This window comes from Syngnathus acus, chromosome 24 (genome assembly GCF_901709675.1).
Source record: "Syngnathus acus chromosome 24, fSynAcu1.2, whole genome shotgun sequence".
NCBI lineage: Eukaryota > Metazoa > Chordata > Actinopteri > Syngnathiformes > Syngnathidae > Syngnathus > Syngnathus acus.
Window position 1 is genome coordinate 1,601,508 of NC_051108.1, and position 16,346 is coordinate 1,617,853.

Sequence of the window (16,346 nt, forward strand, 5' to 3'; positions counted from 1 at the left end):
TTCAATCATAGAGCAATTGCAACATTTATTGAAGTGTTGGCTTTCTTGTATTGATTTTTCAACACATTACAAAAATACATATATGCTCAAAACAGCAGGTGTTCTGAGATGACTTTTTTTTTTTGTTGTTTTTTGTTTTCACAACAATGCACTCCCCCCTCCCTCCCCCCATTCCATTCCCCTGCCCTCCCTTCCCACCGGAAATAAAAAGCAACAAGGAAAAAAAAGTATTTTTGTACAAAGAGCCAAAGTTGTGAAAAGTGAAATCAGGGTCTCTTGTTCATTTTTTTTGTATCATCACAAGACCTTCGAGCAACCATGAGGACACACGCGCATAAAAAACCTAAAACAAAAATGCTCTCAGTAGGTGGAAAAGTGTCCCTGCAAGTCCTCGTTTATTTTTTTTTTGGAAACAAAATATGGCACCTGACTTTGACATGATTGTGTAACTTTAAAGTCCCTCCACCAACATACAAGACTTATTATTTGCACTAAGCAAGTACATTTCATGGCTGGCATACTTTCGTGTGAATTCCTGATCAAAATTCAGGGATTTTTTTTCTCTCCCCCCGATTGGAACACAAAAGAGGACGAGGACATTTATTTTATTTTTTTTCTAAATGAAATATGGCATCTGCTGCTTTCATGTGGCTTTTGCTGTCTTCACTCCCTCCCGAAAAGAAGATGCGGCCCGTTCAAAAAAAAAAAAAAAAACATATTTCATATGCTTCCAATTTGATTTGAATGACTCTTGTGTGCCTGGTCAAGGTCCCGCCGCCAATGCCGCTCACACATCTTCATCCCTCTGCCTTTCATTTTGACAACAAGTCGGGGAGGGGGACTCCTTCAAGGTCACGCAGCCAGATGTGCTCAACATTATCATAACTCCAATCTTTTATTATTTTGCGGTTATTGTCTTGCCTCCGTGTTCATTTTCATGCTGAATGGCTTTTGTTAAACCTCCTGTTACATGACATTGTCAGCCACAGAAAAAAAAAAATGTTACTGGGTCAGTTTGACTCAGGGCGTGTGCAGGTAGCGTGAAATAAATCATTTTCCCGGATGTGCTGATGACACTAATTAAGCCAAGCACATGAAGTTGATGATAAGAAGCTATTTAAAGGCGGTCACGTTGGCCTTGTGTGTGTGGGAATATTTCCAATATGTATAAATATAGTCCTAAAAATGATCAACTCAGTTCTAATCAATTTAATTGCAAAAAAAATTAAACCTTTTTTGAGTTAAGCAGAAGATACCAAAAAATTCTTTTCCCTGCAACGTAATAGGATAGTTAAAGAGGGCGAAGGTGGGCGGGGCCTGAGGCAACAACGCACATTTTTGCACACACACACACGCACGCACACAAACGGAATGACGACGCAAGCAGCTGGTCTTCTTGATTGTTTTTCGTACGCCTCTTTCGGAAAACAGTCGGGGCGCATATATGTTTTTTTTGTTTTTTGATTTTTATTAACTAACCAAAAAAGGTCATCTATTTACATAAACGGGACTGTTCCCCTCTCACGTGGATCACAAGTAGTTTTAACTTAACAAGCAGACATATTAAATATGGTGGTTCAATCCTACATGGGCAAATGCATTAAGTGCAACTGTTTTTTTTTTTCTTTCTGAATTGTTTTACGTCCTGGCCGACATCAAACACAGCAACTGTGTTTGCTTACAATTAAGCGCATGTTTTCACTTTATAATTTTTTTTATTTTATTTTTTTTAAATCCTTATTGAGCAGTGCTGGAGAGGAGGGGGCAAGATTGTAGTCCGCTGCTGCATTTAGCATATAGAAAACATCATTTACTCACTCACGTGATAATAAGCTTCCTTAGAGGACAAAACTAGATTATTATCATTGTTACTAAGGGTGACTCCTTGCCAATTATTTTTTAGAAAATTTAAAAAAAAAATGAGCACATTAAAAAAACACACACACAAAAGATGTATCTGCACATGCCAAATGTTACCCAAAAAAAACAAACAATAAATACAGAAATTATTGCACAGTAGAAAGGCTCCATGGAATTCCTTAAATCCTCAGAGGTGTCTGGACAAGGTTAAAAGTTTTAATATTCTCAGGCGACAGGGAAATAAAAAAAAGAAAAAGAGAAAAGAAACATCAATCAGTTTAGTTTTTTTTTTTTTTTTTTTGATTTTTTTTTTTTTTTACGTAAAGAGAGCTTATCCAGCCATGCCCCTTGTTCAAAGTAGTCATAGGAAAGATGTCTGCAGAGAGTCTCAGTCATCCGGGTCAGGGTAATCCTCAAAAGTTGAATCGAGGCAACTGGATTTTTGTCTTAGCTGTCTTAAGATATTTCAACTTTTGATCCAAAAGGATTCTTCAATTGTGGAGACTCTACACTGTGCCAGTTTGTAAATTTTCAAGAAGTGTGGACGCTATTGCTAGGTAACATGTGAAATTAGTTATGTAAATATCCAAAGGTGTCAGAAAAAAAAAAATTACAATTAACTTCATCACTACTTATGACTGAATGGAAGAAGCCTTACGGACTAAAGTTGAAATCCATTTATTTCCCGGCCAGGAAGAGTCCAGTTGGCGCCATTCAACTTTTGCAGATCATAAGGGGAGATGAGTGCGTGTACATGTGCTCTACGTTTGTGTGTGTGAGAGACGCTTAGCTTCGCTCGGCTTGCTCCAGTTTGACCTCGCTCGCCATCAAATGTTCGCCGTGCCACTTCTTCATGTGTTTTTCCAGCGTGCTGTAGACGCTGAAGGGCATGTGGCAGATGTCGCAACGGTACACCTCCTTGCCGAACTGGCCGTGCGTCTTCATGTGGCGCGTCAGCTTGGAGCTCTGGGCGCAGGCGTAGCTGCACAGGTCGCACTTATAGGGCCTCTCGCCCGTGTGGCTGCGCCGGTGCACTGTCAGGTTGCTGCAGTTCTTGAACACTTTGCCGCAGTACTCGCAGGTGTCGTTGCGCCGGTCTTTGGAGCTGGGCGGCCGGCCGGGCCCCGGTCCGCGCAGGAGGTGCGGCGTGCTGCTCCCGCTTCGGCCCGAGGCGCTGCCGCCCTCCATCAGCTCCCCCGGCGGCGTGGAGAAGCGCAGGCTGCCCGTCTCAGAGGAGGAGTGCTCTGAAGAGGTGGCGAAGGGGGACTGGCGTGAGTCCGTGAAGCCCAAGAAGGGCTCCCGGATGAAGTGGCGAGAGGCTGCGTACCCGGCCAGGAGCTGCGAGTAGACGTTTTCCGGCGAGATGAGCGGCAGAGCCGGCGGCAGTTCCAAATGGTCTCGCTCGATCTTGATCCTCTTGTTGTTGTTGTTGGACGGGCTCGGGCTGGTGATGGGCGTGGGTCGGCGCTGGAAGAGTCCCGGGAAGGACTCGACTTGGGATACGCCCATCCTGCCGTTCATCACGGGCCTGAGCTCCGGCTCGTCCGGCTCCCTCATGGGCTCCCTGTCGCTCTGCCGCTCTCGCTCCGGCTCGCCCCCGTTGGTGCCGTCGCCGTTGGGCTGCCTCTCCATGCTCCTCTTGTTGGGGTTCAGTCTGAGATGATTGTCAAGATGGTTGTAAGGATGCATGATGCCCACCCCGCCGCTCTCACCTACTCGCTCGGGGCCCAGGAGCTTCTCCTTGGGAGACTGCCTGGGCCCGTTTTCCCGATTGGGGTTGAACTCTTGGGAGTCCTCGCTCAGGTTGGAATCCGGCCTTCCGTTCCTTAGCTCTTCCTCCTCCTCTTCTTCCTCCTCCTCCTCCTCCTCCTCTTCTTCCTCCTCCTCATTTTCCATCCCCGCCACTCTTCCGTCGCCCTCCCGGAGCTTGTCTTCGCCCTCGCCTCCGTCTCCTCGGTTTTCCGCCTCGGGGGAGTCGCCCATGGAGCCGGACTTGTTGTGCATGTGTGTCTTCATGTGCCTCTTGAGCTTGCTGGCTTGGGAGCAGGCGTGGTCGCACAGGTGGCACTTGTACGGCCTCTCTCCGGTGTGGCTGCGGCGGTGCACGATCAGGTTGCTCTGGAACTTGAAGATCTTGCCGCAGAATTCGCAGGATTTGGATTTCCCCGCCGACTGGTTCTGACCCTGTGAGTCGGGGGGACTGGAGGAGCCGTGCCCACCCTGCGGAGTGGGCGGCTGCGGGCCGTAGGTGAGAAAGGCCGGCGGCTTGGAGCCCGGCTGGAAGAGCGTGGGACTTAGCAGGCGGTGCATGGGTGGCACGCGGTTAGGAGACAAGGGCGGCGTGGGCCCTCCGTTGTTGTTGGTGTTACCCGCCAGCTCCCTCAGACGCCGCGAGAAGTCCATGGACGGGGGCTCCATGGGGGTCAGGCGCATCACCCTTTCAAAGGCACTGGGGTGCTGGGAGAGCAGCCCCATCTCTTCAGGGCCCAGCCGCTCCAGCGGGGGCCTGGGAGGGGGCGGCGGACTCACAAAGGGCGGAGTGGCCGGGAGCCGGGTCTCCATGAAGCCCGGTGGCGGGGGGTGTTCCCTGAGCAAGGGTGCGGCCATACGCAGGAGGTGGAAGGGATTGTTGGTGTCGCCCAAGAAGGTGGGCAGGGGCGAGCGGGGCAGGGCGTCAGCGCCCGGCGGGGGCGGCAGGGCCATGCGGGGGGTGAGCGAGCAGTTGGCCAGGTGGTTGTCCAGGTAGATGCGGATTCCATGAGTGTGCTGGGCGTGCTGGAGGAGAAACCAGGCGCTGGTGAAGGTCTGCTTGCAGCTGGTGCAGATGTAGCTGGATGGCTCGTCTTTGTCTGCGGAAATGGGGGGGGGACACAAAAGATATTTTGAGTTCATGTCCTTCATCCCAAACATTAAACACATATTTAAAGCAGATAATATCGGCTCAGACACATGACTTGTCTCCATTGGGAAGACATTCTGTAAAAGTGTGTCTGGGGGGAATTTGACGGCGCGTGCTTCAGTATACCTCGCTTTGTGCAGCTGAAAGAATAAAAGATGGGGTGAGGGGGGTGGAGATTGCCTTGCTTCCTCTAATTGATAAATTAATTAAGAAAAAGACTTTTGTCCAGATAGTGTATACGTGTTTGTCCGTTTGTGTGTGCATGCGTGCGTTTATTGGGGCTAATGCAGATGGCAGGTAGCGAGTGCCCTAAGGCCACCACACATTATGCAAATGTTGATGTCAGCCTCGGCTTTAATATACAGATCCATCTCGTCTGTTCTGTCATTTCCATACGGAGGCGGCAGGGGAAGCGGGGTGGGGGGAGCATGCAAGGGAGGGGGGGGGGGGGGGTAAATATGCAATGTTAATATAAAAAGATGGAGGGGTGATATCGGACAAAAAGGCCAGGCGCACAAAAGAAAGCAGCGAGCGAGATGATTGCGTGACACGTTTTGGTGCAGTTACTGCCGCTGCAACACACACACGCACATTCAGACGCAGGCCAAGCGCACACGGCGGCGACCCTCATTGACAAATTGCTCGTCGGAGTGACTTAATAAGGCCAAATGAATCGATCAGTCACCGCGCCGAGGCCTTTGTTGGGATTTATCTAATTGAACGCAGACGCTTGCCTGCAATGGCATCTGCATCTGCTTATGCAGCATCGCAAGCTACCGCCGCCCCTCGTTGGAGGCGTTTGTGGGCACGTTGTCAAATTTTGGGCTTGGATACCAGGAACCCCTTCGGCACGACTCAAATATCTTCCGTGTTGATTTAAACTGGGACTGAAAGAGGGTAGACTCATGTTTCTCCATCCGTGTCAGACAAAGGTCTGACTTTGGACTCGGGTCGTCGTCCACGAGGCGGAGCAATTGAGGGTGGAACATTGAGATGAGGTGAAAGATGGAAAATGGCAGCTTTTACAGGAAGTGGCTGGGGTTTTTTTTCGGTTAAGGTTCTAGGTAAGGTAGAAAATTGGCAGGTCAATTTCATCCATCCATTTACATGACTTTTTATATCGTTCAGGGGCATCGGGAAGAAGGCAGGAAAATTGCAGCTTTCGTGGCCTTTTTTTTTTTTTCTTTCCTCCTACTACCTCCAGTGCTTCCATCCTCTGAACTGGATTTACTGGGGTCTGACCACGAATCTGTTTTCTTATCTTTATCCTCTTTAGGTGAAAATATAAGTAAAATCATTTTTTTGCGTGTTATAATTTTCATTTTAATACCGTGCTTGTCGCTTGCATCCGCTACAGGAAGCTGAATGAGGGCTCTGATTGGTTGAGCTCTGTCGGGTGTGGACGGCTTGTGTGTGTTTGGGGGGGGGTCAGCAAAGGCTAATGAGGAGCTCATTTACTGATTCTGTCACTTTTTCGCTGCTATTAGCGGAGATCTGTTGCACTGTTTTGGCTGGGAGGGATGCGACCTGACTCCCGCTACTAATGTGTGTGCGCGAGTGGCGGGCTGCCTGCCTGTGTTTAGTTTGGCTTGGCTTCACACGGCCGCTTGGCAGCTTCGTGCTGGACAGCTTAGCAGCTTGGACGGGGAGACGAGAGCGCGAGATGCAAGGGTGGGGGGGAGTGTAAGAGGGGGGACTCGACTTAGTTGGGCACACACACACACACACGGAGTGTATTTACAAGCCCCCGAGGACCCGGCGGCTGTATAATCTGATCGCCAAACAAGGATCAATACGGCAAAATGTAGCGAGAGACGTCTTGATTTGTTGTTGTTGTTATTGTTTATTTTTGATATTCCATCCATCACCGCATGCCTACGAGCCAATAAATAAGTTATCCTTCCCTGCCGCCGCCATTGCCCCCCCCCCTTCTTCCGCCACAAATTTGCATCTTGTCATAACTTAGCCCGCCGCGCCATAAGGGAGGTGTGTCTGCTAATAGAGTGACAGCTGATGGCTGCTGCCTAATGACCACCAAAGACACATTTCATCAAGTTCTCGAACAAGCCAGAAATGGAGGGGAGGGGGTGAGGGAGGTGATGATAGCGTCATAAAAAAACAGCCCTTTGTGTATTTTTACGATTTCAGCTTCCACCTCAGCATATTGTTGATTTTCAAGTCAATGTTTTTTGAGCTGTTTTAACAGGATTCATTGTTTCTTCCTGTTTAGATTGCATGGCTTCCTGTGCAAGACCGCAAGTAGGAAGTGAAGCCGCTCGTGTGCCCGATTGCAACCATCTTGGCTTCACCCCATTGCCCCGGGGAATTATCGTAAGTCTATTTTTATCGCATATTGTGCTGTGTAGCTTTCATTACAACTTATGTTTAAAATCCAAATATATAAAAAATCAAAAATAACAATGCCACACACACATGGCTGGAAGGCCTCCTCATTCTTGCCTATTAGTGAATGAAGCGAGTCCGTGACTCATTTTACTTTGCTGCAATTAGAGGCTAAGCTCCGCCTACTGATGACCATGATCAAGTACACTTACACACACACACCATCAACAATTACTTCTCTACCTATCTAGCTTCTGAGCTGGAGGCTTTCGGATAGACTGTCCAGGTGCGCGCGTAGACAGGCGAAGGTTTCCCAGGGAGGGAAGAATTAAAAAGGCGAGATCGGCTTGGGAGGGCCACGCCGGGCCGCATGCATCAAAACAAAAGCCGATGGCCAGGAGCCCTGCAGGAAGTAATTAAAAGACTGGCACATGTACACCGGCGCAGTTAAGGTGGGCCGCTAATAACATTCTCTTTCTCCTCCGTTTCTCTTCTTACTCCAACCGCCGTGCCAATTAAAGATCTGAGCTTTACATCACGTTTTATTCCTTCCAGATTGCCTTTTATAGCCGTTATTTTTGCCTTAAAGTACAAACAAAATGCCAGCCAATGGCTATCGACTGCTCGCATATGGCCGCCGTCGAGAAATGGGAGCGAGGAGCGAGTCGAGGAGGAGGCGCTGACGGTTGGGGGAGCGGGAGGTAGACAGCGGGCATATGGCGCAGACATGTGGATTTGTCTTTAATTTAGGAATTCACATATGCCGTCGCTCCCGCCATCCTCGCCTGTGTCGCAATCTCGCGCTAATCCACGCCGAAAAGCTACCAAATGGAAGCTCTCATCGTCCGTGTTGATTGCACTCTCCAAACTTTGTTTTGGAGGACCGTTGCATTTTCGGGCTAAATAGTGCAAATGCCGACATAACTACAATGCAAAACGTTTACTGGGCAGTCATAGAAGATCAAAATGTGTGCGTGTGGCTGTGTTTGTGTGGCATTCCCGGCGGGTTGCAGGTTGGCTGCGCCATTCCGACATTCCATCAAGGGCGACGCGGCACAACACATTTACACTCCGAACAAAGCCGCCTGCAGGCGAGGCCGCTGGGACGCCAACCTGTCCCCGCCAGCCCCTCCCCATCTCCAGCCTCCACACACACACACGCGTGTACACACTAGGGGGAACGCACTGTGCACCTGTCAGGGGTTAGCTGACACCTCTCCTGCTGGCAAAGCAGCTCCTCATTAGCATGGCTGTGATCTAGGGGTCCCCGGGGGGTCCCAACCTCCACACCTCGCCCCTGTGCCCACCTCTACACCTCTGCTCCTCCTCCTCCCTCCTCGGGCTCCCACTCTGCTCTGATGGCTTGTTTGTCATAAAGGCGGCTAATCAAGGGGGCCACGGGGGCTGGGCAGATCAACCGGGGACGGCGAGCTGGGGTGAAGAGACGCAACTGCCCCTGCCTTGGTGTGTGTCCGCTGGCTGTCACGTGCATGGCGTGTTGGGTATGGGGGGGGGGGGATTGGTACGGGACGGGCCGAGACGACAGTAGCAGGCAGGGGGTGAGGCACTCGCACAGTGGGGCTGGCTCCATGTTAAATGGAACCAGCTTCAGCTTGCTAACCATATGCATCTGTGTGTGTGTGTCTGTGCATTTGTGCGTATTTGTGTGTGTGCAGCCAATATGAGCGACTAATAGGTCTGACAACACAAAAAGATTTAAAGCTGTCAACATGGTTGCGCTCGCCACGTATGAGTTCGGCAACACTACACGGCACGTTTCGTTCAGGCTCGACTTATTTGCTACCTGGTCGGGGAGTCGTCATAGAAAGACAAAAACAGGAAGTACAACACAGAAATGAGGTTCCCTAAACTGTGAAGATTTAAAATTTTAAGAGGCTGTGATCCAGTCTGACGGTAAAAAAAAAAAAAACGAGTTTGACAAGCGCATAAAAATGCAAAACATAAAATATTAGGGTGGCGTTGGCGAGGCGCCGGAAATGAGAAGGCCACCTCAAGATAGTGCAATACGTTTGTGCGGAAAGGAAATTAAACTGTTCATTTGCTTTCATTTTTGCCGAGATGGCGCGTGCACGCCGCCGGAGGCGACGCGGCGCGTCTAGGCGATGACAGCTGGATGCGCCAAAGCGGCCCGGCCGCAGCAAAGTGTCAAGTGAAAACTGCCACTAATTGAATTGGAAAGTTGGAAAGTCATGAAAACGCAATGAGTCAAGACCCCCTCCGTACGCCACCCCCACCCGTGGGTAAAAAAAAATAAATAAAGAAAAATGGCCTTTTTTATGTAACACGTCTAATCTGTGTTCCAAGCACCCCTGGAAAATGACTAAAATGAACCAAGATGTCAGACTGTTTTTTCGGGGACCTAAATTCCCAAACTCCCTGAATCTGCCATTCCAAAGCAGTCTGGCTGGGAGAGCGGCTTGTAATTGGTGGAGAACCAGGAAGTGCATGACCTGTGGGGTCTGGCGCGGCAAAATTGCGAGGACACTCGGCCCAAAAGGAAGAAGAAAAGAAAATTGGCATCTGTTGAGGAAGCCGAGGGAAAATGCTTTTATCGCCACCACCTGCCATTCTATTGTTGATAACGGAAACACCGGCACTTAAAGGCGGCGTTGTGGAGCCGCGCAGCGGGCGGCGGCATCAAGGAAACAATGGCGTCATCGACGGCTATGACAAAAAAAAGGCGCATCTTTAATAATAACAGGCAGGCGCAACAAGCAGAATGTGAAATCTTCCCCAGGAAAAGGTCACCTTCCGCTGGGCCTTTTGGTTGCCTTTGAACGGATAAAAAGCAGCTTTGACGACTTTGAGCGTTTTCCATCCAAATGAGCTTGAGCCCAGCCCCTGAGGGACGCCCGCTTTGTCCGGGCGTTCGCTGTCCCATTCACCGCCGTTGCGTTGCCTTTATTGACTCCGACGTGCTAATGCCGCTTAGACGGGTTGTTAGATGTTCAGAGCAAAAGCGCCCACGCCTTCCCCTTCTCTGGGAAGAGCGGCAGAAACTTCCAGCGCAATTTCAATAGGCCAATGTCTTTTGATTGACTCGGACGAGGCAAACATAGTTTCCTCTTGTGGTTCGACACATCCTCCGGACCCGTTTGAGCATCTTCAGGCACTTGTAATGTTGCCCAGCTGGCTCGGACACTCGCGGTTTACACGCAGCCTGCAAGAAGCCTTCGGTCGGCATCTTGAGTAAATACAGCGAGTCGGTCCCTACTTAGTTCCGGAACACAGTCTCCCCAAGTTTTTGTGTTAAAACTTGTATTAGTCGAGATGCCAATTTGCCAGTGAGCTAATTAGCGCTAGTGCGCTAATGCAAAAAACAAAACAAAAAAAAAAACAATGTGACGTGATTGCGATGGGTTCCGCTCAAGCATAGCGCCAAATTGCAGCCGGCTAAATGTTCGCTAAATTGATTAGCGGAGTGTCGGCAAACGTCTCCGCTAATCAATTAATGATTGTTTTTTTTAAAACAATACCCCTAATCAAGTCTTATTCACTCGTCACTTTAAAGATTTTGCTTCACGGATCTCATGTGCGACGTGACACAAAACATTCGAGTGGCGGCGATACGACACCCATACAGCAGTTAGCGATTTGCGGAGTGGAAATGAACTGACGTTAGCCATGCTAGTAAACTAGCAAGCCGCTTTGATATAGCGAGCGTCTCGTCTTTATTTCACCAGCTGTGGACGTGCTAACTCTTGTAGCAGCTCGCAAACGTTCTTTTTAATTCACGCCGCTACTGTTGGGATGGTTCTGTCAGTTGGGTCGCCGTTATCGAGGTCCACAACAACGGCACTCGGTTAGCATCGGTAACGGATCTGTTGCCTTGTTTGGCGACTCTGACGTTGGTTCCCATGGCCCGCTGAAAACACAAACATCTTTCATCTCGCGTCTTTTGCTTTTCACGCCGCGGGTCCTGAAACCTTCCCAGGTGCGTCCAACTGCCTCGACGGCGCAAATAGAGACATGCTCGTCCCTCGGCGCGGACACACCCTGCGCATAGTTTTCCGTAAGTGTGTGTGTGTGTGTGTGTTTGAATATGTGTTTGACTGGTCTCCGTTTGGCCTCAGGGCCTCCCTGGAGAATTTTGTGTGGCCTCTCTTTCACTCTCTCAATTGGTTCTCATTATCTCTCTGTCTTTGCGGCTGTTATCACGCTGATACATTTCCTGCTGTTGGCACGGCTCCTGCATAGCTGATGGTTAAAAGAAAGCTGCTTTCATCTCGCCATTGCCTTTAGGACACACACACACACACACACACACACGCATGCACGCATACGTATACAAATGAGCAGGGGTAGCTTGGTTGGGGCCAGCATTGCCCCCGCCAGACCACAGGCCCAGACAAGCTCCACTGGCACACATCAACCTGATAGCATCTCCACTTTATTTCATTTTGGGAAAGACAGGAAAGGGGGGGGGGGGGGGGGGGATTTTTAAGTCCGACGGGTTCGTTTAGGCAGGCAGACGTGGCACGACGCGACACATGTTGTGTTGTTCCGCACTTAAATCATTGCGCCCGCCTAATAAAAAGCAGATTTACATTTCTAATGAATAAAGCCAGCAGTCAAATTGTCCTCATAATCCTCTTATTTATTTAAATAACCTCCACACAAGTCCTCTCACACACACATACACACCCCAAAAGGAAAATATAGAAAACATGCAAACAGTTTTAGGGCTGTAATATTTCCCAGATATGTCTAATCATTTCTGCCCACCCTCGTAAATTTTAGAAGCGCTCGCAGCCACAACAAAAAGGAGATGCTGCTTTTTATTCTCAAATAAGTCACTTTAGTATGCACTTTGTGCTTCTTGCCTTGTTTTGTTTTTTTTCCTTTTCAGTCAGTTACAAGTTTTTGATGTGACTATATACCTACAACTTTGCTTAATGCTAACACACAATCCAAAATGCTATCAACGGGCTAACAAAAGTAGGATCAATACCGCTGCAATCCATATTTTTTTATCCTCTACGACTGAGTCACTTCGAGTAGGTGCTGCACTTCATCATGACGCACAAATTCTTAACATTGTGTTCAATTATGTATGTATTGGTAAAGTACAAAATCATGGAGCGCTATTTTCCTTGTTAGTTTTGTAGGGGGAAGCTCGTACTGACGAACGCGTTCCCAATAAACTGGCAGCCAAATAGCACAACGAGTAATTTCCCCGCTGAGATGTTTGCATTTACCACCATCTTGCGTTTTTGCGTCACCGTAATTGCACAAGACAAGTAAGTGGATGCAGTGAGGGAAGTTGTGGAGGGGGGGCGTATTATGGGGTGGGGGGGTGTAAGTGCAGCATGAAAAGCTCTCAGCATCTTGGCGGCGGCTAAAAAGCCAAATAAACGGCGTCACCGAGCGGGGCGCTAATGAGATAAGAGGAGGAGGAGGGCGGCGGCGCCGACGTGAGGAGGCGCGAGGCGGTCCGAAGCGCTAACAAGACGAGTCGCTTCCTTTTTTTCGCAGCCGCTAATGGCGCTAGTAGGACCCCACAATTGCACATCGTATTCGGGCTCTCGGATTTGCCGTAATGGCGGCGTACAAAACAGCAAGGCGGTTGGTTACGAGTGTTAAAAAAAAGTTGGCTTATTCTTATTTTGTCCTAAAAAAAATATTTTTTTTTGCAGTATTAAAAAAATTATAGCAAATAAATTATTACAGGATTATTTTTTCTAAAATATTCATCTTTTATTCCTTATATTTACAAGTCATATCATTAGAAATTTATTTTTGTAATATTACTCAAAATCATGACATTATTGACTATATGACAATGACATTTATCTCCTAAAATTGTAGATTCTACTTTTTTCCTTATAAAAAATAAATAAGAAATTTTTCGGGGTACAATCGCTTTAAAGTTTTTACATGTAAAATTTAAACATAGAAGGCGTGGGGCTGAGGCCACACCATTTTGTTTTGTGTTGAACACAGCAATTGTGTGGGGGGGAAAGAAAATTGGGAGGCGCGAGCTTCTCTTAATTCTACACCCCCCTCCCTCCGGAGCAGAGAGTGCACGCACACATCTGGAGCGCGCGGCACATGCTGCAAGTTAGCGGTGGCGCTCACACTCCAAATTAGTGGCCACTTTTATTCCCCCGCTGTGGTAGGAAAATATCAAATCTGCTGCCATATGAGTGCCATAAAGCTGCTTGTGCTCCGTTTGATGCCTTCATGTGGGACTCCTTAACTCTTGTGCGCGTGTGTGTTTGTGTGCGTGCACGTTTAGTGAATGTCGGTCTTGTCAGCGTATTCAAGCGTGCATTTTTCCACTGGTGGGTTTTTAAAGCTATCTTTTCTTTATGGCTTTTTAAGCTCGTCAGATTCAACCAAACGTGTGATGCTAATTTCTCTTAGCTTGTCCAGTGCGTTTCACATTGCATGCTAGCATTAAGCTAACCAAATGTTGTGGTCTACGCGCGATATTTTTGGTTCTCTTTTGTTTCATGGCTCAGTTGATAAAAGTAGCATCTGCGTAATTGCTGCGGTATGCTATGCTAATGTATGTTAGTCAAAATCGACTGTATGCCGTTCTCCCCCCCTCCCCGTGTGAGTGTGTGTGTCAGGTGCGCACATGCAGGCTCATAGACCGACATGACCCCGTTGGATGGAGCCTACTACACCTACACACACACACACACACACACTCACAAAAGAGGCAGACGTCCCCCCGGGGTGGTCCCGTCTGAGGGTCCGCATGCAGGCATCAACATGCTCACTGCCGTTTTGGGACATGGCTCATGAGCTCATGAGTGCAGACTAAAATTGACAGTGTCGCTTAGCTTTGTTTATGCTGCTAGGAAGTCCGTTTTTTTTGTTTTGTTTGTTATAGCAGCCAAAGGCTGTTACTTTCAGTGACATTAACAAAAAAAACTTTATTCTCGTAATGTTATGATTTTAATTAATTAAAAATTGTTGAACGTTAAAAAACATTGGCCATACACATACATAAATCTGTATATATTTATTTTGGTAAAATGTTATTTTTTAAATTGAATATTTGTCTTAAATTATTGAAAAAAACATTTATTTGAATATCATTCTTGTTTAGCAGTAATGTTGTACGTGACGTGCCAATTCATTTCTTACCGATATTATCTTGTAAAATGTTCCTGAAATAAGACTTTACAATAATGCAGTGCATATTTAATATTTAAATATTGTGACTTTGTTGCCTAAAAATCCTGCACATTTTCTTCACAATTTTCTCAAATAGTCCTATGATGCCCTATCACTCCCCCCCACACTCCCGGATCGCGTTGAATTCAACCCCGAAAAAAAAAAATCCCGGCCAACCTCGACACGATTCCCACGTTGTCGTCCGAGTTTGTGTGCGGCCTTATTGGTGTTTACTTCCTGTTTACGCGTGTGCCACGTCGTCCTCAAGGAGGTCAAAACATCCCCGAAACGCGTGCGTATGTCATGCATGCATTCCGATTGAACATGTTTTTCTCGATTTAATCTGCCACTTGACAGCGCACACACACACACACATGCAGTCCTCCACATTTGTAGCTACAAAAAAGGCATTAGAGTGAGGTCGGAATCATAAACAAGTTGGTGTTGCTTGTGAAAAAAAAAGAAAATTGCTTAAAATGGAAGCAGCGTACTCTCTGCGCTCCCCACTGACTCACGCACACACACTAAGAGAGAAAACCAAAATAGACGCACAAATGCCTCTGAGCAGACGTAAGATGGATACACTGGCACGCTTTCAAAACACTCGATTTTGTAAACACACACACACACACACACACACGTGCTGATCACACGCACGCAAACATACACAAGTGGCACCACGTTCACCCCGAATGGCAAGCCGTGAGCTTGGACATCAAAATGAAGCAACTTTCTTCTGGGGGTGAAGAGGGAGGGAGGAGGGGGCTGAAGAAAACAAAATCATCGGGAGTAATTAACGCATTTTCATATGCAAATGTGATTAATGCAAAACTACAAAGTCATTATGCAAATGAGCTTTTCCTTGAGCCTCTGTACAAATATTCGCCGCTCAAAATCAGGGATCAGTCTCGCCATCTTTTTTTATCTAACACCCCCCCATACACACACGCTCTTCCCCTCGTTCTCGCTCGTAGAGATAATACATAAGTAGCATGTGAAGTTATTGCCGAGTGTGTGTGTGAGAATGTGCGTGCGTGCGCGCGTGCACGCCGCCTTCTGATTGCGGGGCTGCTCGGCACTGGAGCGAGACAAGGAAGCGGGCGCACAGGGGAAGGTATGAATATGCAAAAGGCTGATTGCTTTTCATGATTAAAGCCTATTTAATATGCAAATGAGAGCAAGCCAGGTGATTAAAAGAGCACTGGGTGGTGGGGCACAAAAAAAAAAAAAAAATCACATTCACCGTTTGACCTCTTAGGCCGGCAAAAGTCATTTTTACTTTTGGCTTCACTCTATAAAATATCAATTGGGGGGGGGGGCGCCTTATCAATGTTGTGTTATGGTATGTCAGAGTACTGTGATTTAAAAATATTGATCACTTTTGATCATGTATTAAAATCAGATATTGGCACCGTGCGATCACAAATGATCGCAGCAAATATCACCGTTATGATTCCTAACACCCTTCGAAGCAACATCGGTGCGGATGGCCCCAACAGTCCGGGCAACTCAAGTGGGTCGCCCCGCCTACGCCACCCGACGGCCCCTCCTCCTCCATTCCCAAATGAAGAAAGAAAAAAAAAAAAGTTGACAGCCCGTCGACACCAAGTGGACGAAAAGGCGGCAAGAGAGATGTTTGAGGATGTCGCTGTCACCGCCGCGTCTTATGAAATATTCACCCCGATCTCTTTTGCGCGCTGTGTGTGTGTCCGCGCACGTGTGTGTGTATATTTGGGCGCTTGTCACGTTGTGATGGCGCGCCTCAAAGTGTTCCGGGGGGGTGCGCCGGTGGCCGTCCTGGGAGGAGGTTCAAAGCCGGGACAGGCTCATCTCGGGTATCATCCTGACACGCCACGGTTCTTCACAAACGCGCACGCACGCGGATGTGAAATATTAGCATAGCATCGCTGGCCCGCCCGCCCGCTCCCTCGCACCAGACAAAAAGGCCAGACAGGATGTTGTAAAAGCAGGTGGAAAAAAGACGGCGAGGGCCAAGGGGTGAGCACATGTTCGCCGTGTAGGCTGCAAACCTCAGCTGTTGAGCAGACGGCCCAGGTTTCGCGCATGAGCCGCTAACGCTTCGCTCGTCCATAAT

General features: G+C 48.1%; 1 protein-coding gene across 1 annotated transcript in view; it reads right to left on the reverse strand.

Moving 5' to 3' along the window:
• The window catches only part of bcl11bb (BAF chromatin remodeling complex subunit BCL11B b), a 27,479-nt gene continuing 11,133 nt past the window's right edge, over positions 1 to 16,346 (reverse strand). Inside the window, exon 3 of the mRNA XM_037245108.1 lies at positions 1 to 4,709. Coding sequence (XP_037101003.1) covers positions 2,647 to 4,709 — 2,063 coding nt within the window. The 3' untranslated portion in view covers positions 1 to 2,646. The remainder of the gene's footprint in view (positions 4,710 to 16,346) is intronic.